This window comes from Panthera uncia, chromosome D1 (genome assembly GCF_023721935.1).
Source record: "Panthera uncia isolate 11264 chromosome D1, Puncia_PCG_1.0, whole genome shotgun sequence".
NCBI lineage: Eukaryota > Metazoa > Chordata > Mammalia > Carnivora > Felidae > Panthera > Panthera uncia.
This window is the reverse complement of record NC_064808.1, coordinates 94984520-95011830: the sequence shown is the minus strand read 5'-3', so window position 1 is coordinate 95011830 and position 27311 is coordinate 94984520. Positions and strand designations below refer to the sequence as shown.

Genomic DNA, 27311 nt, shown 5'->3' with positions numbered 1-27311 from the left:
CGCAGCTGGGCTGCCAGTTGAGTCAAAGGTTATAACTCCTTTAAGTGGCTTTGGCAAGTCTCAGGTCACTCAGAGGGAAGGCTTTGGTCCCAAACTAATGGAAATACCGTTTTAGAGGATCCTGCCAATTCTAAGAGTGTCTTTCTTGGTGTTGAAAGCTGGCTGGTTAATTGCACACAGTGTAGGCACAGCAAGTTTGCTGAGTTTGAAACATGGTGAGTTTCAAGTACCATTGTGATATTCAGGCACTGTCTATGTCTAGGAAGCACTTGGCACCTAAACTTTGCAAGAGATTCAGGCTGAAGGCACAGAATTGGAAATCATCATGTAGAGAGAAGGGGCCATGAAAGAATACAGGAGAGTGTAATGTCCAGGGGCCAAAGGTGGAGGAAGTGGTCACTGGTATGAAGTGTTGCAGAAATACAGATTAAGAACACCTTAGTGTTCACGGAACAAGGAAGGTTTCTGAAGAGAACAGGTTACCGGTGGGGAGATCAAACATCTTGAAAGGGAGGTGGGCGTATTCTCCAAGATTTGAAATTGGGGGAAAAATGCACAGTCGGACAATAAAAACATCAGTAACAATAATCACAACAGACCATGATCTGAGCAGGAGGCTAAACCAAATCTTTATTTATGCTCCCTTGTTTAGAGAGATTAGCATTTTGTGGGGGTAGAGACAGACTCTTCAGTAAAATCAAATAACAAAATAGGAAGCTGGAGTCTGATGGCTAGAGAAAGGGAGGGGAAATCCCAAGAGGAAGAGGAAGAGGAAGAGGAAGGGAAAAACATGTCTCAGAGAAAACATTAAGTTGGGGCCTGACAGGTGTGAGAGAGAGGCTGGAGCAAAACCTGTGGAGTTGTAGGAACTGCAGTCCCTGCACCACACTATGCTGTAACCCTGTTGGGACCCCGCATCTCAGTGAAGGCTTGCCGCATACCTCAGCTTTGTATTAGTGATGCTTTGGGGAATGAGGGATTCAGGTAGTGCTTGGGGTTGGGAGGGTGAAGGGGGACAAACACTTTTAGGAGTCCAGGCCAGAGTGGAGATGAAGCATTCAAACGAGCAGGAAATTAAAGCAACGGTGACCAGGGGAAGGATAAGACAGACCCCCAAGTATCCTTGGCATTGGTAGAGAACACCAGGTTTGGCTTCCCAATATATTTGGGGTGGGGACTCAAATGTATTTTGAATATTAAAGGAAAGGATAACTCGTTGAGGAACCTGGAGCCGCCCGGGTGTAGATATCTAACTACAGTGTTCAAGTAAACAAATAATAGGGGCTAGTGTAGGAGGGTGAGCTATTTCTCGTCTGTGGCCTCCTTTTCATAATCACAATGAGGTAATCTAAAGATGCTGAGAAACGCTGATGGCGCCAAAGGAAACAGTTTGGAATAGCAGCTTGGGAATGCCCTGTAACAACAATGTTTCCCCTTGTGAAGGGCTTGAGAGAAGGCACCCCCTTAACCATTATTTGTATCCCCAATGTATCTGCAGGAGCTCAATAAATGATAGACTAAATGAATGAATGAACAGAGGAGGACGAGGCAGCGAGTCTGAGGAGGATGTGGAGGCGGTCAAATCCCAGAGTCCAGCCCAGAGGCGGTAACCGTCAACAGCACCTAAAAAGTTCACAATCGAGGGCTAGGAGCAAGAACAACTCCTGTATTTGGCCCAGTCCAAAATCCTGCTGTTAGGGGGCGGGACTAGGAGGAGGGCGTATTCCACGTCTGCCCGTCAACTGGCCAATCACCGCCTCAAAGGGGCGGGACTTCATTCTGTCTCCGCCCTTTCCTCTGGAAAGTAAATACGTTCGGGCACCGTTCAAACAGACCAATGGGTGCCGGATGTTTCCTGCGGTTCCTCCTCAAGATTGGTCGGAATTCGTCGTCCCGCCCTCCTTGTCACGCTTTTTGCCCCACCCTTTCGCACACAAGATGGCGGCGCCCAGCGGAATAGAGGCCGCGTTTGGGGTTTGCTGAAGCTGACTCCCTTTCCCACTGCCCCTTTGGACGCAAAGAGCCGCGAGCCCCGAGGACAGGGGCCGGGCGGGGACAGCGGTTCCTGCGTAGCTGGACCGCGAGCCCGCGCCCAGCCTGCGCCGCCCCCACCCGGCCCCGGCCCGATCCCATCCGTTCCCGGTCTCCTCTCGGTCTGACCCGCTGCCCGGCCGTGGTTCGCCACCACCAGGCCTCCAAAGCTGAGATATCTCCTCCAGCCCGGGCTCACCTCCACTTTAGAGATGTTTGGCCTCTTCCCTTCCAAACGGGCCGCATTCAAAACCGGGACTCCTGGACCAGCACCTGGTCTCCTCTCCCTCCACTGAGACTACACTTCGCTCTAACCCACTCCTTCCTCTGTTTCTTGATTCTCCCTGGCTTGGAGACTGCCTCACTTCCCTTCCAAATTAATCTCCGACGCCCCCAAATATTATTAACCTTGACACCCTCCTCAACCGGGAGTCAGACTTCCTTTTGCATTAACCTCCACAGTCCTATCATGGAGGCTGTGTACCTGATAGTGAATGGGGTGGGCCTTGTGCTGGACCTGCTGACCTTGGTGTTGGATCTCAACTTCCTGCTGGTGTCCTCCCTCCTGGCGTCTCTGGCCTGGCTCCTGGCCTTCATCTACAACCTGCCACACACGGTACTGACTAGTCTTCTGCACTTGGGCCGCGGAGTCCTGCTTTCACTGCTGGCCTTGATCGAAGCCTTGGTCCGGTTCACCTTTGGGGGCTTGCAGGCCTTGTGTACTCTGATGTACAGCTGCTGCTCTGGCCTGGAGAGCTTAAAGCTCCTGGGGCACCTGGCCTCTCACGGGGCACTGAGGAGCCGGGAGATACTGCACCGGGGTGTCCTCAACGTGGTCTCCAGTGGCCATGCTTTGCTGCGCCAGGCCTGTGACATCTGTGCCATTGCCATGAGCCTGGTGGCCTACGTGATCAACAGTCTGGTCAACATCTGTCTCATTGGCACTCAGAACCTTTTCTCCCTGATGCTGGCCCTGTGGGATGCCGTGATGGGGCCACTGTGGAGGATGACGGACGTTGTAGCTGCCTTCCTAGCCCACATTTCCAGCAGTGCTGTGGCCATGGCCATCCTCCTCTGGACCCCCTGCCAACTAGCACTGGAGCTCCTAGCGTCAGCTGCCCGCCTCCTGGCCAGCTTCGTGCTTGTCAATGTCACCGGCCTGGTGCTGCTGGCTTGTGTGCTGGCGGTGATGGTGACCGTGTTGCACCCGGACCTCACTCTGAGACTGGCCACCCGGGCACTCAGTCAGCTCCATGCCCGGCCATCCTACCACCGGCTGCGAGAAGATGTCGTGCGGCTATCTCGCCTGGCACTGGACTTGGAGGCCTGGCGCCGAGTCTGGAGCCGCAGCCTGCAGCTGGCCACCTGGCCGAACCGGGGAGGGGCCCCCGGGGCTCCTCAGGGTGGCCCGAGGAGGGCGCCCTCGGCCAGGACCTGGCGACAGGACACTCTTCCTGAAACAGGGCCCAGATCAGAGGCAGAAGAAGAGGAGGTCGGGACGGTCAGAGCAACAGCTGCCCGCGGCCGGGAGAGGCTCAATGAGGATGAGCCCGTAGCTGGGCAAGACCCATGGAAGTTGCTCAAGGAGCAAGAGGAGCGGAAGAAGTGTGTCATCTGCCAGGACCAGAGCAAGACGGTGCTGCTGCTGCCCTGTCGGCACCTGTGCCTGTGCCAGGCTTGCACTGAAATCCTGATGCGCCACCCCATCTACCACCGCAACTGTCCACTCTGCCGCCGGGGCATTCTGCAGACCCTCAATGTCTACCTCTGAAGACTCCTTCCCTGTCTGCCCACCCGTCTGTGCTCCATGAAGCCACCTGTGCTAGGACAGCTTTAACACCCGACCTCTCGGTTTCCGGCCTGAATTCCCTCCTGCCCCCATGGCTGTCATGCCAAGCCTCTAAGCCATACATCCAGGACATTGAGATAGGATACTCTGGAAGACTTATGAGCCGGGTGGGGCAGGGTAACAGCTCTTCCTTACCCTGTGGGTCCCCGTGACGCCGGAGGTGGTGAGTGTGTCACACTATGCAAGGCCCCGAGACTGCCGTGGACTCCCCTCCAGGTTGCCAGGGCCCATCCAGATGCCAGCCTCTGGGGCTCCCCTCCGTGCTTCTGGTTTTTCTGTTGGGGATTTGCAGGTCCTCTCCCTGGCCCCTCCCCGTTTCCTCCCCAGCTTCAGCCACAACAAAGCACTGTCATTTGGGTGTTTGGGCAACTCAGGGGCCTTGGAATGATCTTGAACCTTTGCTTTCAGTCAGAGCGCCCGTGCCCTGGTAAGCCTTGGGGATAGTATCTCTCAGGTGCCCTTAGAGCTACTACTTCTGCCTGTCTTGATCTTACGAGGCTCCCTCCCAACCTGATCCAAGAGCTAGGATCAAGAGTTTACCCCTTGGAGGGTGGGTGTCTGCACCTGGCTTTGGGACCACATACCCTCTGGCACCCCAGCTCCACCGGGAGCCTCAGGAGGGATAACCAGATTTCTACTCCTACCCTTTTCACTCCCCACATCACAGAGAACATTGACATTCCCCTTCTGTTTGTCTCTCCCTGGCACTGGGGAGGGCAGACCGTGCACATTTGACGAGGGTCCAAATACAGAAGGGGCCAGCCTAGGGGCATGCAGCTCCCTGCTGGGTCTGTGTGGCCCAGTTTCTAGTGAATAAAGTTCTGTTGACCGCTCTGACAGCCTCTGTGTGCATCCTTACAGGGGCGAGCAGTTGGTCAGGTTGACTGATGCTGCAGCAGGGTCCTTTGGTCCTGCTGGAGTCACTGTGGTCTGGGGGGACCTGGTGGGGGAAGAGATAAGATAGGATGTGAGTACTGTGCCTCGGGGAGAGCCCGTGCCAAGGGTGGCTGAATCCACCCCCGATTTGTGCCTTCTCACACACCTGGCTTTGGAAAAGCCCTCCCCGTCTTTTCTACTTTTGCCAGAATGAAGTCCCAGTATGGAGGAGTTGTGAATGGCTTCCCAGCTTCTCTGGTGCCACTCGTCCCAGGAGGGATTTGGGGTCCTTGCTGTCTGGAGTCCAGTCTACCCTCTGGTCCCTGGAGGAGCTGGCCCTTGACTTTGTGTCTCTTGGCATGGTGTGGGGCTGTGGTGGGCTGGGGTGTGGCTGTGAGGCCTCCTGGTGGAGAGCTGGGAGCTGAAGCCTAGAACCTGAGCCCAGTCCCCATGGTCATATCTGCCCTCACATGACCAGCAAGAGGGGGGCGGGGCACTCCCCCATAATTGTATGTTAAATCTAGGAGCATAATGCCAGGGGCAGCTTTCTAGAAGCCGTTGGGTGGGGGGGTGGGGGGGGGGGGGAAGAGGGAGAAAGGGTAGGTTGGGAAGAAACTGAGAAGAGGCCCCACCACATTCTTTGGGGGTTGAGAGGCTGAATTGATTGTGGGTCTGGCAAGCCCTGGTTTGTTAGTCATTGGGTTGGGGGTGGGGCTGGGGCTGGGGCTGGCTTCTGGAGGTTTGAGGAGGGGAACCTTGAAGGGGCTTTGTGGCTAGCCTCAGACTTAGTGGCGCGGCCCACCCAGGCTATGCCCAGCATGGTGGGGGAGTTCTTCACGTCCATTTTGGAGTTGGGAGGCCTGGGGAGAGAGCTCCCCGCCCCCCCCCCCTCCTTTGCCCAACCCTAGGGGAGTTGAGCGCGGGGAGGCTTGGCTCCTTTCAGTCTCTGTTTAATGTGAGGATAAACATTTTCTGAGAGAAGATAAACTTCCTGAGCTGGGAGCAAAGGACCCCTTTTTCCTGCACCCCCATCCAGAATTACATTGGCAGACGTCAATACCCCATCCTCCCCCCTAACCACCCGAAGCAGGCATGAGCTCAAGCGCCTCAGGATCATTGCTGCATTCTGGAGCTGGGACGCCCTCTTGTGGTTATCTCAGAAATTACTTATCTCTAGCCACTCAGGAACGCACCACTTCCCCTGGGATGGGGGACAGAGAAATAGCTTTCCAGTCATCTAGAGACCAGGCAAGCAGCCAGAGCAGTCACAAATGCAAACCCCGGGCTCCTTTTTTTGTTGATCAGGGCAGGGGTGTGTGTGTGTGTGCGGTGAAGGTAGCTCCCGCCCCGTTCATATGACATCTTTGAGTTAGGAAAAGGTGGTCAGAGCCCCATGGCAGAAGGCCACCCTCCTCAGCCAGGCACTCCTATTCACGTCCCACAAGACTTAGGGGCAGCTCTATGGAGCGGCCTCTCGGTCAGCTAGGCCTGCATCCTGTATCTCTTGCCCCACGGCTCGGCTCGTCCAGCCCAAGAGCCCTTCCTTCCGCATCGCTCCCTCTCCCCTCCCCCATCCTCAGAATCAGGGCATCCCCACCACTTAAAGAAGAAAGGCTGAGCCAGTAGGAGGATTTTTTGGGGGGAGATTTATTGAATGGTCTCTGAGAAAAGGGCCCAGGAATAGGAAGGACAAGAGAGGACCCAGAGAAGCAGAGCACCAGGAAGAGGGCACCCCACCTCTGGGGTCCCGGGCCAGAGCAACTGGGGGACCCACACCTGCCAACACAGAGTGCCCCTTGGTTTTGGGCAGAAATCCAGCCACTGCCCATATTGCCAGCCCTGATCTCAGACAGCCTCTGTCCCCATTCTCTGCCAGCAGCAGGACGGAATCATTCACAACATCCCAAGGGGGGGCCAGCCCTCCCGGATATGTGACTGTCAGAGTCACACCCTCCTTCCCTAGGAGTGAGAGAGCGCGAGCTCGCTTTCCAGTGAGCATCAAGCGAAGACAGGGGAGTTGTGCCAGTCAGAATACACCAGAAACCCCGAGAAGGTGCTGTCTGTCTTGATGCTGGCATAGATGCCAATGTAATCACCCACGCCCACCTGCACCCACACCTGGTCCTCTGGCTCCAGCCTCACCATGGCGCCCCCGGACAGCGAGGCTGGCTTGGGCCACCCTCCAAAAAACTGGAAGAAAGAGGCGATGGACTCGCCGTTCTTGACCAGATCGAACTGCAGGCTAGCCCGGTAGACGGTGGCGTGGACCGCGAAGTAGTAGACCCCGGGCACCTGGCAGGTGAACTTGCCGGTGGTGGCGTCGTAATGTCCCTGCTCGTTCACCAGCACGCGGTCGAAGGGTAGGGGCGCGTCCGACGGCGGAGGCACCCGGCTCTCCGAGCGCTTGGCGCTGAAGGCGGAGCGCGGAGGTACTGAGCACTCGCCCGCAGGCCCGGTCGCCCCCGCGGGTCCCGCCTCTCCTCGCGGCCCGGGCTCCCCCCGGGGCCCCGGCAGTCCTGCGGGGTGCGGGCAGCGGTTAGGGCGAGAGTGGCAGCGGCGGCGGCGGCGGCCGCCCGCAGCGGGGTGCACGGAGGGCGACGCTGAGCACCCTCCCCACCCTCTCTGGGGCCCCCTGCCGCCGCTTCCCCGGCGAGGGCCGCCCCGCCGCCCGGGCCCCGGGCTCCGCTGCCCGAAGGGCCGGGGCGGACCCGAGCGGCCGGCCGCAGAGGGTCCCCGGAGCCGTGGCCTGCGGCGGGCTGAGTCACCCTCTCGGCGCCCCGCTCCCGGAGCCCGGCGGCGCCCCCTGGCGGGACCCCGAGGCCCGGCCCTCCGCCCCGCGAGCGCGGACGGCCCCGCGGACGGCGACCCGGAGGCCTTCTTACCTGGCCTCCCGCCCTCGCCTTTCTCTCCCGGAACCCCGGGCGCGCCGTCTCGCCCGTCGCGGCCGTCGCGGCCGGGCAGGCCCTGGCTGCCGTGGTGGCCCGGCGTGCCGGGGAGGCCGGGGTGCCCCGGACACAGGCTGGGGATCTTGTTGTCGTCCAGCGGGGGCGAGCCGGCCGCCAGGCCCAGGAGCAGCACGGCGACGAGCGGCCTCATGGCGCTGGCACGGGGACTCCGGCCGCCGGGGTCCTCTCGCAGTCTGTGGGTCAGGCGGGACGGGAGTCGGGACCCAGAATCCGGACCCAGAATCCCACTCGGCGCGGCCGAGCGCGTCCCCACCCCACTGCCATGGGCCTGAGGCTGAGCGGCCGCGGGGGAGAGGAAGGAGGGTCGCCCCCGGAGCCGAGGAGACGAGAGCGCTGGGGCGGGGAGCGGGGTGGAGGAGGGCAGGAGAGGCTGGCCGCCCCCATCCCGCGCCCCCCCGCCCGGTCTTTCCCCCAGCCCCCTCCCGCCCCCACTCCCCCCTCCTGCTCTCCGCCAGACTCACCCCCTCCCGGCTCCCGGGGCCTCCTTCCGGGCGCTCGCTCGCTTCTCCGGACCCTCCAGCTGACCCCTGTCCCGCCCCTGCGCTTCTCCCCTGCCAGGCGTCCCCTGCCCTCCTCGCCCCCCTGGTCCCGGTTCGCTCCCTGCCGGCTCCGCTCTGCTCCTCCCAGACTCCAAGAGGAAACCAGTTGTTCAGGGGCCAAGAACTCCGAGCCGGGAAATAGCAGGGAAATAACTCGTGGTGTCGCCAGGCCGCTGGCCAAGGTTTGGGAGAGAAAGGAGGGGGAGAGAGTCTTAGCTGGGCACAGAGAGGCAGAGCTGTGTGAGACAGACACTCAGGACACCCACTGCTCCAAGGAGCCGATGGAGAGGTGGTGCGGTGATGGAGACCAAGCACCAGACTAGTCCAGGAGAAATAGAAGCTGAGAACCCAGGGTGGAGAGTTCTAGAGGCAGACGGACAACTGGATCCCCAGGACTCAGAGCAGGGCCTGCCACAATTCCTAGGCACTCAATACATTTTTGTTGAATAAATGACAAAAGTCAAAAGGCAGGTGATGGAGAACCTGAAAAAGGAGGTGGCGAGGGGAGGGCAGAAGACAGGAAATGGGGGTCAGAGGCTTGGGTGGGAAGCAGTCCTCACTGTCAATGGCATGGTGTGGAGCTGGGGCAAGTAAAGGGACAGGGAAGCTTCCATCAGCCCCTCTGGGGACTCCTCTTCCCCTCCCTGGGAGGCTCCAGAGAGGATGGGCAGAGTCCCCTGCCTGCCCGCCCTGATAGGTAAAGGTGGATGGGCAGGCAGAGGGCAGGTGCCTGCTTCAGGGTCAGGGCTGGGCACAAGCCTCCAGGCCGGCCGCCTCAGGCAGCCTGTTGCAGTTGAAAGGCCAGGGGGTGCCCAGTAGAGCCAGGCCGGACTGGCACTGGAGCTCTGCCTCCTGGCAGACAGAGCGGCAAGGGGGAAGGACGCTGCCTGTGGGGGTGCAATGGGGCACAAGCAGCCCACAGAGGAGCCTCCGGAAGTTCTGGTAACAGGGTAGACTTGTCAGGCTCTGTGGAAGGAGGAGATCAGCGCTCAGGAGCCACACTCTCACAGCTCCCTCCACTTCCAGCGGGGGGGGGGGGGGGGGGGGGCGGGGGGGGGGCGGGGGTCCCTCCCGATCTCTGCCCGGAGCACCTTGTAACTTCTGAGGACCTCCATCACTTCCTCCTGGGTGGCCATGCCCACCCAGATGTTAGGGAAGGCTGTGGCGTTGTAGCTCAGGCCGATGCACATCTCCACCTGGACGGGTTCACAGGCCAGCTCTGTAGGGGCGGGAGGGGACAATCACTGTGGGGATACACTGGCCGATGACCCGGGGCAAGTCACTTCATCGCTCCCTCTGGGCCAGGTGGGCATTGTGGGAATCAAAGGCAACAACGTGGAGAGATGCTTTGCACATATCGCGGGTTCTATCATCCTAGAGAGCCTGCCCAAATATCCTTTGCCAGCCCTGGGCATCATGCAGGTGTCTTTTCAATCTCTCAGAGCATGGGGCACTGACACTGGCAGGGACTGCTCGGCATCCAGAAGGAACTCCCTGCTCTCACCTCCATCTTCTTCTGCTTTTTTTTTTCTTCCCCTTTTTTTAATAGGCTCCACACCCAACATAGGGCTTGAACTCATGACCCTGAGACCAGGAGTCACATGCTCTACTGACTGAGCCAGCCAGGTGGCCCTCACCTTCATCTCTGAGGTGGGCTGTGGAGAGGGGCTCTTTGTGTGACAAGACTGGTCTGGTTCTTTTCTTAAAAAATAAATTTTTTTTAAATGTTTATTTCTGAGAGAAAGAGTGAGCATGAGCGGCAGAGGGGCAGACACAGAGGGAGACACAGAATCCGAAGCAGGCTTCAGGCTCCGAGCCGTCAGCACAGAGCCCGACGCGGGGCTCGAACCCACACACTGTGAGATCATGACCTGAGCCGAAGTCGGACGCTCAGCCGACTGAGCCACCCAGGCGCCCCAAGGCTGGGCTGGTTCTTGAAGCCCCACCCACTGACTCCCTGATTCCCACTTCCCTCGGGGGTGACATTAAGTACCATTGCCACCACTGGGTGAGAGTCCCTCCCGGACTCTGTGGAGTGGCCCCTGAGTCAGGATGGGGAACTCTCCATCAGGGAGGACAAGGGAGGGCCGTTAGGAAGTGTGCCTGTAGGGCTGCTACGAACAGGCACCCAGCTGGCTCAGACCTGCCGCGCCCTGCCCACGGTGCTCTGGGCCAGGCTTCTCACCTGGGGGCGGGAGCAAGGGGCTGGTGCAGTTGCCATTGCTGCTATCTGTGCAGTCTCTCCACGTGTCACACATCCACTGCAGACTCTTACACCCTCCATCGTGGCAGGAGAACTCTCCGGGCCCACAGGGATCTGGAGGCAGAGGGGGCGTGGCGGTGCCCTGGGACGTGCCTGTGCCCCCACACTGCCTTCGCGGTGCCCCGACCAAGGTCCAGAGCCCTTCCTCGTTCTCCCAGAGGCAGCCGTACCGCCCACGCCCACTCACCCCGGGGCACCTACTCTCTGTGGCATTGAGGGCCCTGTAGGTGGCAGAGAAGCCCCCACTGCTGATGCCACGGTCTGTCCTAAAGAGCACCACCAGCTGGTGGCTGGAGGAGATGAGGCGAGGTGGTGGCTCCGCTCCACAGAACCTGCCCAAGGCGGAGAGCAGACCTGGGCAGGGCGCCCTCGGAGACCCGGGGTGTTCCCACAGGCGTCACTGTGACTGGCACTCGGGGCGATGCCAGAGGGGATGGGACACATGGCTGCTGACTCCTGGAGCTTAGGGCCCCGAGAAGAAAGACACATATGTGGAGTAGACGAGGAATTAAGCAAACTGCTTGAACTCGAGCCAGTTGGAGATGGGAAAAACCAGGGAGGGTGTGAGGGGAAGTGGAACGGGCCCTTCGGGGCAGGAGAGGCAGGAAGGGAGGGCGCTGACCTTCCGCAGAAGGGCAATGTGGAGCAAAGGCTTTGGGCTGAGCAAGGACAAGCCTTTTCCTAGGGCGACAGTGAAGAGACCTCTGGCTTAGAGCAGAAGGAAGGATGGGATGTATCCGGGGCTCCTGCTCTGCTGCTACCTGCCCAGGAGGCCCAGGGCCCCTGAGGTGCCGGTCTCATACACCGCCACGTAGTCCAGCTCGCACTCGTCCTGAGCTTCTAGGCTGAAGTTGTGCAACTGCAATTCCACGCCACGTCCCGCGGGCACCGAGATATGCCAGGTGCAAAGCTGGGGGAGGGCACGGATGGAGTGGTTCGAGGGTCCCTTCTCCCATCCCCGTCTGGGCATCCAGGCTGAGCTCCAGGAGGGTTCCCTCCCCGCTGCAGGCTGGGTAGGGTGCGGGCGGGTGCAGCCCCCGCTGGCTCTTATCCTCGGTGGTAGAAAGGCCCTTTAACTTGTCTGCTCTGAGAGGTAAGTTTACCCAGCAGGGGAAGCTTACCCGGCCACCTAGTAAACGCTAAATACGGTTCCCTTTCTGCCTGTTTGAGCTCTGATCTTCCCCAGAACAAGGCGGTGTCTCCCATGCCGTTCCCAGTCACACAAACTGGGGGCACAGGTGTGCCCACGTGTGCCACACCGCCCTCCCCGTGGACCGCTGGCTTACCCGTTGGTGAGGGTACCTCTGCAGGTAGCTGGGAGCAGAGAAAGTGCCCTGGAGCCCAGTCAGATTCCCCCCACACCCTGCGGAGAGGAGGAGGGGCTCGTGAGTTTGCCAGGGTCTGTGCCTTCGCCCAGTCGGGCTGGCAGGGACCGCAGGGGAGAGTTTTTGGCCAGGCCCATGAGGAAGCAAGGTCTGGGCCAGAAGAATGCCCTGGCAAGCTTGGGGCTGGGCCAGAGCTGGGGAGCTCAGGCCGAACCCGAAGCAGATGCCCGAAGACAGTACATGCCCTGTGCCTGGCGGGGCCCGTACCCGAGAGCTTGGTGCTGCAGTTGGCCTCATCGCTGCCGTCAGCACAGTTGGCAAAACCGTCACACATTGAGTCAGGTAGCAGGCAGACGAGCTGGTCACAGGGGAACTCGTCATGAGCACAGTTCCCTGGGGAGGGGCATCTGGATTCAGAACCCCCCTCCCCCCCCACCGAGTCTCCACCCCTTCGGCCAGTGCTGGAGGGGCGTGGAGACACTTGAGAGGTAGCCAGAGACACGGTGGGAAAACACTCACCGTTCCCGGGGGTCACAGCCTGGTACCAGGCATGGAAACCAGATCCTTCCACACTGCTGTCAGAGACGAAGGCCACCCGGAGGCGGCTGGCGTTGGTGTTGAGTGTAGGGGGAGGCACCTTCCCACACACTCTGCAAGAAGCCAGGTTGGGCGCCATGGAGGCTCAGAGCTCAGGGCCAGCCAGACTGGGGGCTGCCTGGGCCCCATGGTCCTCTTTCTTCAAGCCCTGAACCGGTGGCGATGCGGTCAAAAGGGGCCCTTTCATTTCCTGGGGAGCTCTGGCTTTCCTGACCTGGCACATCCATCCTTGTGGCTTTTATTCATGGGTAAGATAGGTGGGGGCCCCATTTGACAGAGAGGGGAGGGTGACCTTCCCAAGGTCATACAGCAGGCACGGGGCAGAGCTGGGTCCAGAGGTCAGGTCTCTCGGTGTCCTTCCAGCCCAGCCTTTCCCAGCGCTGCTCCCTGGTTCTGCCCTCTAGACGGCAACGCAGGGCAGCGGTGAGATCTCCTGGGGGCAGGGGGACCCACCTGAGGAGGGGGCCCTCAGGCTCAGGGGAGATTTCCAAACGATCGAAAAGACAGGAGGCCACGCTTTCCATGCTGAGCGCTTCAATCTTGAGTTGTACTGCATGGCCTGCGGCCACCTGGATATGCCACACGCAGTGGGCGTTGGGTGGGTAAGGGTCTGGGTAGTTGGGGCTGCTGAAGAAGCCCCTTGGGCCAGGGAGGAGGCCCCCACAGGCTGCAGAGATGAAGGTGAGAGTTCAGAGCTCAAAAGGAGAGAGACCCTTTTATTTCCAAGGTTCCTCTTCCTAGCCCCCCTTCCTCCTGCCATCTTGGGCTTTTCTCCAGGAAGATCTTCCCTGGGTACTCACAGGACTGCGGTGAGGGGCTCATGCCTGCCTCCTTCAGCTGTCCTTTAGGGTTCCCTGTTGCTGGAGAGGGGGTGGGAGTGGTGGTGGTGGTGGTGGTGGTGGTGGTGGTGGTGGTAGTGAAGCCTTGGGGGGGCAGTGGGTGATAGGAGGCCCCGGGCAGGGGTGTAGTCTGCAGCTCTGGAGGGAAGATGGGGGAGTGGGATTCAGAGGAGCTGGTTCTCTAGGGGTGATGAATAGAATGGCACATGGAATCTCATTCAAGAGCACTTTCAACCCAAGCAGGGCCCGGTACTCACGGGCTAGAATGATGGCCACCAGAAGCCCGAGCAGCAGGAGCAGGAGGCTGGCCAGCAGGAGGACACAGAGCCAGGAGAAGTGACAATCTGGCTGCAGCCCTCGGGGCCGCCGACCTGTGGGTGTGCGGGGTGGGATTTTGAGAGCCCCTTGGGCTCTCAGCTCCTGGGCCGGTTCTCCCCCGGTCACCCCCTGAGATGGTTACCATGCCAGGGAGCCGGGACGCTGCAGCTGGCATCCTCCCGGAAGGCCGGTGGGGGAGGCCCTGATTCAGGCTCAAAAGCAGGATTGCAGAACTCAGTCTGAAAGGGAAAGTCTTGAGGGCTGGGGGCCAGTGGTGGCACTGCCTGGCTGGCGTGTCCTCTGGGCACGGCCAGCCCTAGGCAGGGGTCTGGGTCTTGGGAGAGGGGTCCTATGGGACCCTTACCTTGCTCAGCTCTGTCGCCTCCGCACAGAGGATGATATCTGAGCATTCCTTCATGGCTCAAGGCTCTGCATGGCTTTCCTCGAGTCCCTGTGATAGCCCAAGACCGCCAAGGGCCCACTCTCTGATCCGAAACTGCCTATCAAGGGGCAGCCTCTGCTCCCTTGGGGGAAGGGCTGCCAGACTAGACTGACTTTCAGACGGCCCTTGGCGGACCGGTTCAGGCTACTGGCTACTCGGTCTCTGTGTGGGGGAAGGACGCAGGCAGAAGGAATTCGAAAAGGCATGAAAGGGTCCCTTAATCCAACTCAGCTGAGGATGCTGAGGTCAAGAGCTTGGCTCAGGGCAGCAGTCCTTAAAGGCACAGGCAGTGGTGGAGGACACCCTGCAGAGGAAACCAGGTGCTCGGTGGGGGTGTGACCAGGGGAACTGGACACCACACTTTCCTAACCTCACCCAGACTACTGAGTGAGCTGGGGTGGGTGGGAAGGAGGACAATGCAGGCATAAGGGAGCCTTAGAAGCTAGGTGTCAAGGTTTGGCAGCTTTAAGGCCTATGAGCCCTAAGGGCCCTGGAAAAACCTGCTGCCCTCCCATCCGGGGACTGGGGCATTTAGCCAAGCCTGGGTCTTTGGAAGGTCCCTGTTAAAGCACCGGTGTGACCAGGACAAGGAGATAAGCCAGTATAGGAAAAACGTCGTATGTATGGGCTTCTTCTGTCTGTGCCGATGTGACTAGGGGAGCTTCAGGGGCTGGCTGCCTTTTCCCGGGCCCTTTAGGCTGCAGAAAAAGGGCAGAGGAGAAGAGGAGCCAAGTCCTTGGACAGGGGCAGGCCCTCAGCTAGGCGGTGGAGTCTGGCGGTCCGTGGCATTTGCTGCTGCAGGATAGAAAACCCACACTCTGCCACCTGGACCACTTCATGCCTCTTCCTCTGTGACGACATTCTCTTGGAAAAACCCAGCCTGGCCCAGCTGTCCTCCGGGAGAGAGAAAAGGGCTTGTTAACGGGTTTTGTGTTAGCCATGCTCAGGCTGAGTCGGGCAGGGCAGGACAGGGTGGGGGTGGGGGCAGTATAATGACATTTCTGGCTGCCATTTGCAGAACGTTATGTAGTAGGCCCTGGGCAGGAAGTCTTACTGGTTTCCCCTCCTTAGGTCGCGCTATGAGGTAGCATAATCATTTCACGAATGATGGCACCAAGGCTCCAAAGTGTTCTCTGTGGCACGCCACTTTCACCCTCCACTGGGGCTGAGGCATGCTGGTGACAGAGGGGAACAAAGCCAGAAACCCAGAGCGGAGAAAAGGGACAACAGAGATAGGTTCTGTGTTTCCTAAGGCAGCTGTCCTCATACTCTGGGGAGACCCTTCACCCCCAGGTTCTTCTCCATTCCTCCCCTGGGGGGCCTTGGGCTGCTTTTGTACAGGGGGGCAAGCCTTTCTTTCTTGGACCCTCGGATGGGGACTGCTTTTAGAGGGTCTGAGAGGTCAAAAGTATTTCCATAATAACACTGAGACCTTATTTGTCTTTTCATCTGTGAGCACAGGGTACAGTTTTCCAGAGGCTGTGTGGGAAGCTTCTCTCTGGCTTTGCTGTTGCCCACGGCCGTCCTCTGGGCAAGGGAAACTTGGAGTGGTGCTCAGGTGGTTTCTAGCTCCCTTGGGCTTCTGCTTGTATTCCTGAAAGCATAGCTTCCTGTAGCCCCCCATGCTGACCCCAACCACAGTTCTCTCTCCTTGGCTCTCTGTGGTTCTTCTTTCACCAGGAAGGGCGAGGCCAGACCGAGGTTGGCTGTTAATACTCTGGGACTCCGGCTCTCTAGCGTTCTCTCCTGCTGGTTCTCTAGCTCACATTTCCACTCCAGCCAGACCAGCCTGTTCGTTGTCCCTGGAACACGCTGTGTCCAGGCTCAACCTTTCATCTGGAATGCCTTATTTTTCCCTGTGCTCAGGGCCGGCACCAGAGGTGTGCATTAGGGCCCGACTTCTCCTTGCGCACCCCAATCTGCCAATTTTACTCCTCCTCTCCCTGTTCACTGCCACCCCTAGCCTTGACCCTCATCCCATGGCAGTGCAATCCCAGCCAACCTTCCGCTATGTCCGAGAGGCAGGCGATGCTGAGTATCAGGAAATCAGAAATGCTCATCCCTTGGATTTGGGTCGTCCATATCGTGGCTCCACGTCAAGAATTCTGCTTGGTTTGGGCAATGCTAAACTTACTCGGCATTCCGAGCCTTTATCGTATGTTGTTCGGAGGAGAAAAGGCGGCACGGGCATCCTGGGAGGCTGGGGAACCAAACACTGGCTAAGCATCACCCACTAAGAGAATGTGAATGGAATGTTGATGGTACAGTCCTGGAAATGTGTGTGTGTGTGTGTGTGTGTGTGTGTGTGTGTGTGTGTGTGTGAAATGCACAGCTGAGTACCTAGTATGTTCCAGACACTCACAACTCTGAGTAGGTTTGTTATGTTCGGATTACAGAGAAGGAAACTGCGAGGCTCAGAGAGATTAAATAATTTGCTTGTGCTGAAAATACTAGTCTCTTTCTGCTGCCTCCTGCCTCCTGCCCTGGTGCTTGTGTCTGCCTACAGAGCGATGAAGGATGGGGGCCCTCAGAGGTGCCCGGCCCAGACCCTGCTGGGGCCCAGGTAGGTGATAGATTGTGCTGGTTTTGCTCTCGGGTGTGTGTGGATGTGTCGAGTCGGGAGCTCCCTTGCTATCCTGCCGTTCAGCTCAGTTCCTAACAGACACGAGGTTGGAAAATTTGCTGCATAAAGTCCTGCAAAAAGCTGTCAATTATTCACCCAAAGGCAGAGTACTCAGATGGAAAGGGAACTGTCCCGCCTCTGCCACTGACAAACCAGGGACTTGAACAAGCCTTCTCTAGTGCTCGTGTCCTCACTGGAAAAGTGAGAAGGTGGACAAGGTGACCTCTGTGGTCCTGACGGTAAAGCTTTACAGAAAAAAGTATTTTCTGAGTGCTGGTCATTAAAAAAAAAAAAAAAAAAATCTAGAGTAACTCTATAAGCTGGAATCATGGAACCAGAGGCATGTAAGGCCCCCTAACTTGGGACTTGGGAGGCATGTACTTAGATAAGAAGTGACTTAGAAAAGGACACTTGGGCTGAGAACTTCAAGGTCCAATCTCCTTAATGCAGATGAGGCACAAGGCCCAGAAAGAGGGAGGTTCTTGCTCAAGGTCACACAAGAGCAGTTGCGGGGGGGCGGGGGGGCGGGGGGGCGGGAAGAACTCCCTCCCTTCCCCAGGGAGAGGCCCGCTGGAACATAAGCAAAGAGTGGGGGAAGAAATTCCAGTTGCTAGGAGGCAAAGCTGATGGATAAAGAAACGTGGGGGACAGATTGTGTTTGGGATCTGGGTAGCATTAGGACCTGTTGCCATGGGAACGAGAAAGCGCCATAGGTTAAGTACAGAAGGGAGAGCTGGGTGCAAGGGTGGAGTGGGCTGCCTGTAGCTGTCTGCTCCCCTGTGGGAGACCACAAAAAGGCCGCGGTGGCTTCCACATCCAGTGAAAAACTGGTTGAGAGGTACAGCAGGTTACAGTGATTTGGGGCTCACCCATCCGCTTCGCTAGAAGCCGGTTTCCACCTTGAAGAGCATCCTGTTGACTTGTGGTTTGGGGGAAATCATCAGCATTTAAAACCTTACCCTGGGTCAGGCCACTTCCAGGGCCTGTCAGGGAGAAATCCCAAGGTTTGAGTCGATGTTTTTCCCACTCTTGGAAAATGCCCAGGAGAGATGCTCCCAGCACGGTCTCATCCCACGTGAGGAGTTTGACAGCAGGCGCTGCGGTCTCAGCAAAGATGCGATAGACAGGCCTTGATTTTTCAGTGTCTGGAGCAGGGAGGCAGTTAGGAAAAACCCCAGTAAAATACTCTTAAGTTCAGCTGGCGGAGGCTTCAGCTTCCAGGGTTCTAAAATCAGTGGCAGAAAGGGAAAAATCTAAATTGTACTAAGAGTTAAAAGACAAAACCAAAGGAGACAAGTCCCCGAGTGCTCCAAAAAAGCATTCTCTTTAAAGGGTTAAATCTGTTAAGTCTTGAAAAAAAGCACCTTGGAGAACAAAACCTTCAGCATAAAAGCGGCTGTTTCTAGGTATTAATAGGCCAAGTCAGAGTCTCAGGTTCATCAAGGCCAAGTCTTTTATTCCTCCACATCCAGGTACAGCCACTCTGCTCCAAGAGCAAACTGTTACACCCAGCCTCTGCTGGAGACACCGGTTGTGGCTCATTCTAGGTCCGTACAAGACGCCCAAGTGTCAACAGAACCGGGAGTGCCCACGCCAGCAGTTAAATGGCAGATGACGGAAATGTCTAGTAGATATGCTAATTTTCTTCGGTGTGAAGACGATGTCGAGGTTATGTGGGAGAATGTCCTTACTCTCAGGAGACGCATGCTGAAGTATTTAGAGGTGGCAAGGGCACCTCACCACTACGTGTTTGGCCCCCAAGAACAAAGTATATGTGAACAAGCCCGGCAAAATGTTGATCGGTGAATACAGGTGAGGAGAGCATTCAAAACGTGCACTATTTCAGTTTTGTAGAGTTGGGAAGTTTAGACTGAAAAGTGGGCAACTTTTTCAAGAACCTGGCATTTACGGTCTGGTGGTAGCAGTAAAACATGCGGCGACTAACAGGCTCACAGCTCTTCCCGGGAGCAGACCCTTCCCAAATCAAGATGCCGTCACTTACCGACTTCTTTCTCAAAGCTATTATTTATTCTGTACAAGGTTCCACTGTACATCAGACATTCTTCTACTCTTGCTTACACAGTAAACAAGTGCACACCAGCCCTTTGGCTCAGGTTCACAGGGCTTCCCTGGGGAAGGGGGTCAGGCCAGTTAAACTTGGGGCGTCTCTCTGTGATGCCTCCTGGGAGCATTGGAAAGCTTCAGGCTCCAAGGGGCACAAGCTGGGCCCACCTGCGTGGATGCACAGAGCTCCGTGCCTTGGTGCCGGACAGCTTACTCTCCGGGACAGCACCGAGTTTTGTCCAGAACCACTCAGGGCAAAATCACGCCCGTGGGAAAAGAATCATACGGCTGAGGCAAGATGTCCCCAGACACCCAGGCTCCAGCTCCTGGGGTGGGGCTGACGACCGATGCCAAGAGGGGCTGAGGGGTGGCATGGGCATCCCTGAGAAACTCGGTCCAAAGGGCCTATGTCTAGGAGGCTCTGAGAAGGGGTGGGGGCATGAAGGTCAGGAAGAAGAAGCACATTAAGAGGGAATAAATTAAAGGTGAGAGAAGTTCTAGGGATAAGGGGCTTGTGCTATCCTTCAAACAGCTGGGGAGTAGACCAGGGGTGGCTTAGAGGAAGTGGGCAGGAAAAACTTGATACGCTACCGTAAGAAATCTCCTTCCACCTACTCTCCTCTTCACCTCACTGCGATGTAAAACAAGCCAGGGGCTACGGGCACGACCCCCATCTCCCCCAGCGGGTTTGAACACGGCACTGGGGAAAAAGGAAGAGGCTGAGGGATATTTCAGGGAGGGGCAGTTACCCCCTGGTCCCCAAATGCTATAAGGCACAATTCTTGGAGGCAACTAGATTCCATCCAAAACATTAAAACAAAAACAAAAACAAAAACTTGTTAGATCCCGGGTCTACTGTGGCTGTACTTAGGGCCTGGCCAACACCCACCTAGCACCACTGGGGGCTAGCATTAGAAAAGCTGTATTTGAAAAACAAAAAAAAAAAAAAAAAAAATGACCAGCATAACGTCCCAGCTGTGAAGAAGTGTGAAGGAGAGCATCTCCAGTCTGAAAGCTTTAGTTATGGTAATTAAAAAAAAAAAAAAAAAAGTTGGGCTTTTAAAAACCAAAATCAGCTTTTTTAAAAGTCATCCCCTTGTCTGTCTCCCTGGAGATAGCAGCGTTAAGAGGGCTCTTGGCTCATGGGTGTTTTTCTTGCTTCTGGACTGGTGAGCAGGGTCCAGGCGAAGACAGGTGCCAGGCTCCGGCGCCGGGGCTCCCAGGCGGCGATCCTCCCAGCAGGCTCCAGAGGGCGCTGTCTTCTCGGGAGGAACGGGGGCTGGAAGGGCACCAAGAGGACGAGATCTTCTCCCCACAGACCGCTGTTGTTTATTACACACAGGAAAAAACCACAAGCTTAAAAACGCAAACAAGAGAAGCCGAGGGGACACTGTGCTGGCTCCGGGCTCTGTGTCCTGTCGATCTTCGTGCCGCGTATGGCTCAGGGGCTCCTGGCTCCGCGCTCCAGACCCTGACCAGGCTGCAGCAACTCCTGCTCGGCAGCTTTAGTTTATTTTTCTCTTATTTGTCAGGATTTTTTTTTTTGTCTTTAAAAAAAAAAAAAAAAAAAAAACAACTTAGGGTGGGGGGCCACCACAGGAAAGGGAGACAGGGATGTAGCTCCTTGCTGCTACATGCGGGAGGGTGGACTGGCCAATTCGTAGAAGAGCAAATAGGCGTCGCTGGTGCGCACTTGGCTGGAAGACATGGGTGTGACGCTGTGGAGAGAGAAGGGAAAAGTCAGGGCCCTGGTGAGTGGGCCACCGGACACAAACTGAGTGGCTGAGGGAGTCGTGAGGGCCCGCTGCTTCTCTCCCTACTGTGCCCCCAAAGCCAACCTCTCTCGTCTTCTAGAAATTCTGCAAATGGGCAGCGGACTCGTATATATCACACGGCCTTTTGGCTCTGACCTTTTGCAGTCAAGTGGAAGCCACACAGATGGGTGAGGTACAGGTGTCCGACAGCCAGGAACCCTGAGACCTCCGTCTCACCTGGAGTCATTGAAAGTGTGCCATTCGCCCGTCACTGGACTCCGGCAATAGGCTGTATAATGGCCGCCCATGGTGGTTCCAGAGTGATTGGACACAGCGTACAGGTTGTAAACAGCGTGGTCTGAGGAGGAAATGCGAGGTTTCAGGCCCCCAGGGCATTCCTCTCCCACCTGGCCTCTATTCCTGATTTTCATAACTCACTCTTCGGCAGCTTCCTTCTACCTCTTGGCCTCCCATCTGGATTTTAGGCACCTGTACCTTGTTTCCGCCCTTCCAGCTCAGAATACTCACTGGTGTTTTCTGAGGCAAATTCTCTCAAGTCCAGGTCTCTTAGTGGGAAATTCACAAATGTTGTGAGCTTGCTGGTTCGTATCCTGGATTCTGAGAACCGCTTCAGATCTGGGGTTGATGTGAGTCAAGGACAGACAGGGTGGCAAGAGTAGTCACAGTAAAGGAGACTGGGTCCTAAGAGGGCGATGCGCTTCTCAGAAGCATTAGAGCAAACAGGGAAAGGAAAGTCTACCAAGTTTCCTTTTTTCCTACTCTGTTCGCCCTCACTTAGGCCCCCAGTCACTCATTGAAGGCAAGGCCCTGCCAAGGGGGATGTTTAAGGATACGGAGCACCAAGATCTTTGGGAACCTCTGGATGGAGAACTTCTTTATACATCGTTTTCTGGCTCGGCAGCGACAGCATGTCTGAAAGACACGACCAACAGAGCTACAGAGGACTTGGGAGAGAAGTTAACAGGCCGCGTCCCACAGCTCCTGGGCTCGATCTGCCGGTGACAGGTCTTTCCCAGAGAGGTCTCTTGTATGCGTGCTCTTGCTCTCATGGAAGGGGGACTTACTGGCTTTTCATCGCCATCAAGCACATCCTCTTTGGTGAAGAGCCTCATGCAGTCCATTAAAGTTACCTCAGGATAACCTCGCTGGGAGAGACAAAAAGTCACAGGTCGATGACGTGAAAAGATAAGAGTGGGAGTTTCCAATGTGGGGTAACAGGGGCACATACCTTAGCGATGGGCAGTGAGAGGTCCCAGAAGGGATCAAAGACTGTAGAGCAGTAACCACAGTCAGTGCACGTCAGGGAGCTCTTTAGCTGCCCAACAAAAAGATCTGCAGAAGAGATGGGACAGCGAAGCTTAAACCCGGAGAAGGAGCACACGTCTTCTCTGGGCTGCGTCCCTTCTCAGCGCTCCTGACTCTGTCCGTGGGCCACTGGGCAGAAAGAGGGTTCCCTGGGAGGGTGATTCTCAGGGCCTTTCATGCTCATTCTCTACTCAGGCAAAAGCAGTTAAGGGGGAGAGCAGGCATTCCTCCCATTCACGCACTTACCCCCAATCCGACTGTCTTCCCGTTCTAGATACTTCCTCCACATCTGTCGCCCTTTCTCATCATCACTAGGAACCAGAGAGAGGGAGACAACTGGGTCAGAGCTCACGAGAAGTTTAAGGACCCATCGATCTAAATCCTTAATATTAAGAATTCTCTCCAAATTATTAACCCCAAAGTAGTCAGCAAAAGATCACAAGTTCACGAAGGGTTTCTTTCCTATGGCATTCTCCTCTTACTTACGGAAGATGATCGAGGTTCTCAGGGTTGGACTTAGGCCTCACTGTTACCCGGTTCACCTCGTTGTGGAGCCCATCCAGAAGAAAGCGCAGAAACTCCTGAGCATCTTGCTGACTGAGTCCAAAGAAAAGAGAGTGAGCAACACCTCTCATTCTAAGAACCGACCTGCTGTGGCCGACTCCCACCCCGGAGAGGACATGTCTGCAAGGCTCTTACTTATAGCCAACGAAGCGCGGGGCGTATCTCTGGATCTGGGTCTTGAACTCAGATGGGCTCACCACATCATTGGGGGATGAAGTCCATATGGTCTGGATGAGTTTTGCAAACTCTACAGGAAGGAGAGGGTAGAGAGGGGGCACGGAGGGCAGGTGAGACATTTTCTGGAAGAAACTCCAACTAGAATCCCACCAAAAAGCAGCTAAAGGAAGAAAAACAGGACGGATACGTAGAAAACACATCTACTGGAGTATGGTAGTGGAGCGGAGAAAGTGTCCTCGGATGGGCTCCTCACCTTCCATGAGGGCTGTGTGGACACTGCTGCCGTGGCTGAGATCCCGCATGTAGAGCCTCTGGAGGCAGTAATCCCTCAGCTCCCGGGTGTTGCTCAGACACTGCAGAATGGAGTTCATGAAGCACTGCAAGAGATCATCCAGACCATGAGCGGAGAGAGGCCCCCGTCATGCTTGTCTACTCACACAGTACCAAAGGCCCTCTGGTTCATCTACTCCAGAAGCGAACCCTCCCACAGCCTCAAGTTCCTCTTTTCGCAAGTGAAAGGGGTGCAGTGAGGCAGATTCCCACTGCCGGCAGAGGTGGCGTAACCGGTTATTTACCGTAGAGATGTACAAACCGGTGTGGGTGAGGTGGGCAGAAGTGGGTGGGAAGTGATGGATGTCCTTCAGGAGAAGGATCCAGGAATGTAGCTGACGGTGAACGGGGCAACTCCCCTTTAGCAGTGCTTCCTGCTCGGGGCGAAGAGTGAGGCAAAGCCCCGGCCACAAGGGCACATTTCAACGGGCCTAGAGGATGGGGAGTCAGCAGGAGCTGGGAGGGAACTCTGGTTAGGTGGTCCCAGGTGGGACAGGAGGGGGTGGCCTCAGGAAAGAAGTGGGCTGGGAAGAGCTCACCGTGTTCCCAAGGTTTCGAAGACCAGCCAGACCCTGGGCGCTCTTAGAATTCTGTAAGCAAAGAACACATGGCGTATGAGACTGAAGGCAGAGAGGCTGGGCCTGGGATAGGCTCTCCCGGGCACTTTTCTGCCAGTTGGAGCCATGAGCATCAGGCACACACATTATTCTCTCTTCAACTTTAGACTATGTACGTGGTAAGAAAGAGGGTTGAAGGATGCCTGTCATTTTCAACAAACAGCAAAAATATTCTTCAGGGCTTTCTTTTGTTGAGATGTGTTCCCCCCCCCCCCATCTCTACATTACTCTTCATTCTCTGCCACACTGGAGGCTGGAGATTAGAATGAGAGACTAGGAACTTGTGTATTTGATTCCGGCTACAAGGAACTCCAGGTCCCCAATCCAGGCATTATCTCCAATGACCCACTTTTCTGCCCGTAGATGTCCAAAACATGAAGCAGCTGTCATAACAGGCACTTCAAGGAGGTCTTGAAATGCTCAATGACAAAACATCTGAAGCGAGTCAGATCTTCAGCTGGGGAAAACCGAAGCTGGCCTGCCATCCTGAATTGCCGGGAGACAGGTGGGATTCCTTCCAGCTGAGCTCAGCTCCTAAAGGCTGATTACAGCCTGGGAGAGTCCTCCCTGCCTGGCTCAGGTTTCAGCATCCTGACTGGTCACTGGCTGGGAACACTTCTGATGGCAGACTGTGGCCACACAGAGGTAAGCACCTGGCTGAAGGTGCCACTCTGGTTCTTGTCCTTGTTGTGGAGGCCGGTGAGGGGGTTGGAGCGAGGCAGCTGCCAGGCCGAGGACTGTGAGTATTGTCTGTCCAGCTCTCTTGGCTAATTCCGGCCCTACCTCCAAGGAGTCAGAAAACATTTGGGCTCAAAGGGTTAAAGACACAGTGCGCAGATGAGCCTGCCACCCCCTCTCTCCGGGAGGGGACGCAGGAGCCGGCAACTCTGGAGCAACACTGACTGGGGCATGCGTGGGGCCAGCTCAACCCTGATCAGAACAGGAGCCTGAAATAACTCAGCTAAAATTACTCATGCTGTGTGCTGACAGCCTCTGAGGCTGTCAGCAGCTCAAAGCCCATGAGGTTGTCAGCTCAAGGGGGTGGGGTGGGGAGAGGCAGGCTGAAGGAGGGCTTTTCTCAGGAACTGCCCTGCTGATCCCACAAGGAAGTGGATCCCTCCTTCCTAGTTACCAGGTCTAACACTAACAGGGAAGGAAATATACTCAGAAGAGAGACCTGGTTTCCACCTGCAGTTAGAGAGCAAAGCTCATTGGCAGCAGGTGGGCAGAAGCATCCTCGAACTCAGCCAGCACTAGAAGTATATGGCCCCAAACACAAATTTAAATCTTACCTGACAGTCTAAACCCTGATGTTCCAGTATGAGGGCCACAACAGAGATAATTCCCTGGACAAAGACCTTATCAGCATTTTCAGGGAAGCCCGGAGAAGGACTCCCCGCTGCCCATTTGGAACTAAACGTTAAAGCCCGTCCACAAAAGGATACCCACTCTTCCCTCCCCCAACAGCCACTCTTACTCCTATTTTTGGCAGCGCTTTGTTAGTTCTTACCCCCTGTTCCTCAGACGACACCTGTCTAAAGGAGCTGTAGAAGCAAAACATTCTACCACTGGTGATCATGTCAAGGTCCATCAAGGTGGGCCCTCAGCGGAGACAGTAGTCACTCAGTACTAATGGGGGACGGGCAATGGAAAACTGGAGGCACTTCTGTGGCCTTGACACTTTTAACTCCGACCCAGCACAGGGAGGGTCAAGAACACGTCATCACCTGTGGTTACGGTTCTTGATCTAACCCTACTAATGGCCTAGCCGGTGCAGACATGGGGAAGGCTCCTTTAAGGTTTCGCCAGACCCTCTGTTAGTTTTCCTTTTCGTAAGGGGTGGGGGGTGGGTCGTGCCTCTGTCTAAAATTTCCTGAGTTCAAGACTACTTGCCAATTTCTAAGCGCTCTGTGTAGAAGGCCGTTGGATAACAGGAGTCTGGGGGTGGGAGTGGAGGGGAGAGCAGGGCTGTTCTGTGCCCAGCCAGATATTCTTCTGCCATGAATAGGAAATCAGGAGCTCCGGGGAAAGTCAGCACTTTCCATTCCAGAGAGAACAAAATGTCCTAGGAGTGACCTTTCTTATGGGGAAAACAATCCTACCTCAGGGCTGACAGGGAGAGGCTGGACCGGGAGACCCCCCACCCAGCGAGAGCCTCTCACCCAGCGGGAGACAAGGAAAGGATTCCAGCTGCTAATGTGGAGCTCATATGCCAAGACCTGAGAAAGTCTGGATCAAGAACTTCCTCCAAATGAGCCATCAGCCAACCTAAGCTTGACTTAGTAGCAACGGCCGTTCTGAAAAGTAGACGCCACCTCCGCAGTTAGTAAACAGGCAGCATTCACCTTCCGTGAAGGGGCAGGGGGCTCAGCAAGAGCCCGCTCTGGGTTAATGGGGCGGAAACATCTGGGGATACAGAAGCACAGGCTTATGGGTCACATAAGCAAGGCTGATGGAGGTTTGAGTCTTCACACTCAAGACCCCGCTAAAGGGCTTTCCTGCTTACTTCACCTGTGCCACGAGTGTCAGCCATGAGTCCTGGCTGCGGCCAAGGAGCCTGGTGTGGCCCTGGCACGGGGCAGGGCACGCACTGCCAACTCGTGGAGCTGGTGCCTGTTACATAAGATCTGTCAAGCTCTGGCCCCTTCTCCCTTCCCCAAGGGGGCAGTGCCCAGCTTCTAGCCCCAGCATTACCCCGGGGGCGGGTGGTGGCTACTTCATCTGAGGGACCCAGTGCCCACTGAGCAGAACTGGGGACGGCCGAGAAGAAAAGGGAAGTTGCCCTCTTTCACCTGTCTGCGACTCCTCTGCCCTTCGCGGGGGTCAAAGGACCCCCGTTACCAACCCTTTGGGAGAGCGCCCTTTGGGATCAGTGAGGGGGAGGCGGCTCCTTTCCCACCAGCCTTTCTTGCCGGGTTTTGGTCTTGGAGGAGTCACACGCGCAGAGTCCAGCGTGCCGCCGGTTCCCTCACACAGCGAGAGCCAGTCAAGGTTACGCTTTCCCGCACCTGTCCTGAGAGGTGCCAGGAATTAAGAGCCCAGGGGCCACCTGGTGCCGGGGTCTCCAAGAGGGAGGGGAGGAGGGGGGCTCGGCCTGGGACCTCAACAAGGGGAGGGGGCCGCGAGTAAGCCTGAGATCACCTGGGGAGGGGGCATTCCTTGCCGGGAGAAACTGGGAAAGGAGGGGCGGGGGCTGGGAAGAATCGGTCCCCCAGGCCGGGGGCGCGCGCGGCAGATGGGGGCGGGGGGGGGGCGTCCCGGGGAGGAGGCGGAACCCTAGGCCCTCGGCGTGGGGGTTCCGGAAAGGGGGCCCCGCGTACCTTGGCTTTGTTGAGCAGGAGCCCCACGAAGGTGGAGAGCAGCAGGGAGGGGGAGAGCGGGGAGCGCGGCCGCAGCTCCTTGGCGAGGGCGGGAAAGGGGGCGGCGGGGGGCTCCTCGGGCAGGGTCACGGTGTACGAGGTGCGCATGCTGGGGGGCAGGCGGCGGGCTCGGCCCCACGCCTAACGTTGGCAAAGGGGGCGCGGGGGAGGACCGCGCGGTGCCGCGGCCCGGACGCCAAGGCCGGCGAGGCCGCCACAGGACACCGTCTGCGGCGCCCGGCGGTAACCGCTCCGGCCGGTCGACCGCGCGCTCCTTCGCCTCAATCTCCCCGGCGCTCGCCGCCAACCGCCCCGACACCCGGCTCTCTCGCGCTCCGGCAGACTGGCGGCCCCGCCGGCGCCTCGGGCCCCACGACGTCAGCGCCGGGGGCGGGGCCGGGGCTCCAGCCCCGCCCCCGGCGCCGGCACGCGGCCCCCGGCGCGGCCCCGGC

General features: G+C 57.2%; 4 protein-coding genes across 8 annotated transcripts in view; 1 reads left to right on the top strand and 3 right to left on the bottom strand.

The window, feature by feature from the left end:
* Positions 1-1797: 1797 nt before the first annotated feature.
* On the top strand, positions 1798-4714 carry RNF26 (ring finger protein 26). Its single transcript, XM_049611795.1, has one exon. The coding sequence runs from the start codon at positions 2501-2503 to the stop codon at positions 3800-3802; it is 1302 nt and encodes a 433-aa protein (XP_049467752.1). The 5' UTR covers positions 1798-2500; the 3' UTR covers positions 3803-4714.
* Positions 4715-6363: 1649 nt separating this feature from the next.
* C1QTNF5 (C1q and TNF related 5) lies at positions 6364-8393 on the bottom strand. Its single transcript, XM_049611806.1, has 3 exons — positions 8184-8393; positions 7639-7895; positions 6364-7272 (listed from the first exon to the last, which is right to left on the bottom strand). Exons 2-3 carry the CDS (start codon positions 7850-7852, stop codon positions 6755-6757), a joined length of 732 nt encoding a protein of 243 aa, XP_049467763.1. The 5' UTR covers positions 7853-7895; positions 8184-8393; the 3' UTR covers positions 6364-6754.
* Positions 8394-9002: 609 nt separating this feature from the next.
* Positions 9003-18018, bottom strand: MFRP (membrane frizzled-related protein). Its single transcript, XM_049611840.1, has 13 exons — positions 13968-18018; positions 13746-13842; positions 13543-13656; positions 13247-13423; positions 12900-13113; positions 12369-12499; positions 12117-12242; positions 11811-11887; positions 11286-11434; positions 10726-10856; positions 10447-10578; positions 9353-9480; positions 9003-9227 (listed from the first exon to the last, which is right to left on the bottom strand). Exons 1-13 carry the CDS (start codon positions 14019-14021, stop codon positions 9003-9005), a joined length of 1755 nt encoding a protein of 584 aa, XP_049467797.1. The 5' UTR covers positions 14022-18018.
* Positions 18019-18674: 656 nt separating this feature from the next.
* Positions 18675-27311, bottom strand: part of USP2 (ubiquitin specific peptidase 2) — a 25280-nt gene continuing 16643 nt past the window's right edge. For 4 of the 5 annotated variants that reach the window (XM_049611744.1, XM_049611774.1, XM_049611765.1 and 1 more), the window contains 11 exons: positions 23423-23473; positions 22807-22930; positions 22512-22623; positions 22299-22409; positions 22059-22123; positions 21736-21839; positions 21572-21652; positions 21341-21419; positions 21015-21122; positions 20724-20844; positions 18675-20450 (listed from right to left, as the gene is read on the bottom strand). In XM_049611744.1, coding sequence (XP_049467701.1) covers positions 20363-20450; positions 20724-20844; positions 21015-21122; positions 21341-21419; positions 21572-21652; positions 21736-21839; positions 22059-22123; positions 22299-22409; positions 22512-22623; positions 22807-22930; positions 23423-23473 — 1044 coding nt within the window. In that variant the 3' untranslated portion in view covers positions 18675-20362. Of the gene's footprint in view, positions 20451-20723; positions 20845-21014; positions 21123-21340; positions 21420-21571; positions 21653-21735; positions 21840-22058; positions 22124-22298; positions 22410-22511; positions 22624-22806; positions 22931-23422; positions 23474-26820; positions 27171-27311 lie in introns of those variants that run through there. The other variant, XM_049611783.1, reaches the window with a different exon arrangement.

Bases quoted from the DNA above. Each gene is read 5' to 3' on its own strand.
- RNF26 (XM_049611795.1), top strand. From the start codon at position 2,501: ATGGAGGCTGTGTACCTGATAGTGAATGGGGTGGGCCTTGTGCTGGAC.
- C1QTNF5 (XM_049611806.1), bottom strand. From the start codon at position 7,852: ATGAGGCCGCTCGTCGCCGTGCTGCTCCTGGGCCTGGCGGCCGGCTCG. The intron at 7,273-7,638 runs GTAAGAAGGCCT...CGCACCCCGCAG, and splicing joins AGGCGAGGGCGGGAGGCCAG to GACTGCCGGGGCCCCGGGGG.
- MFRP (XM_049611840.1), bottom strand. From the start codon at position 14,021: ATGAAGGAATGCTCAGATATCATCCTCTGTGCGGAGGCGACAGAGCTG. The intron at 13,114-13,246 runs GTGAGTACCCAG...TCATCTCTGCAG, and splicing joins GAGCCCCTCACCGCAGTCCT to CCTGTGGGGGCCTCCTCCCT. The intron at 9,228-9,352 runs GTGCTCCGGGCA...CTCCTTCCACAG, and splicing joins AGGTCCTCAGAAGTTACAAG to AGCCTGACAAGTCTACCCTG.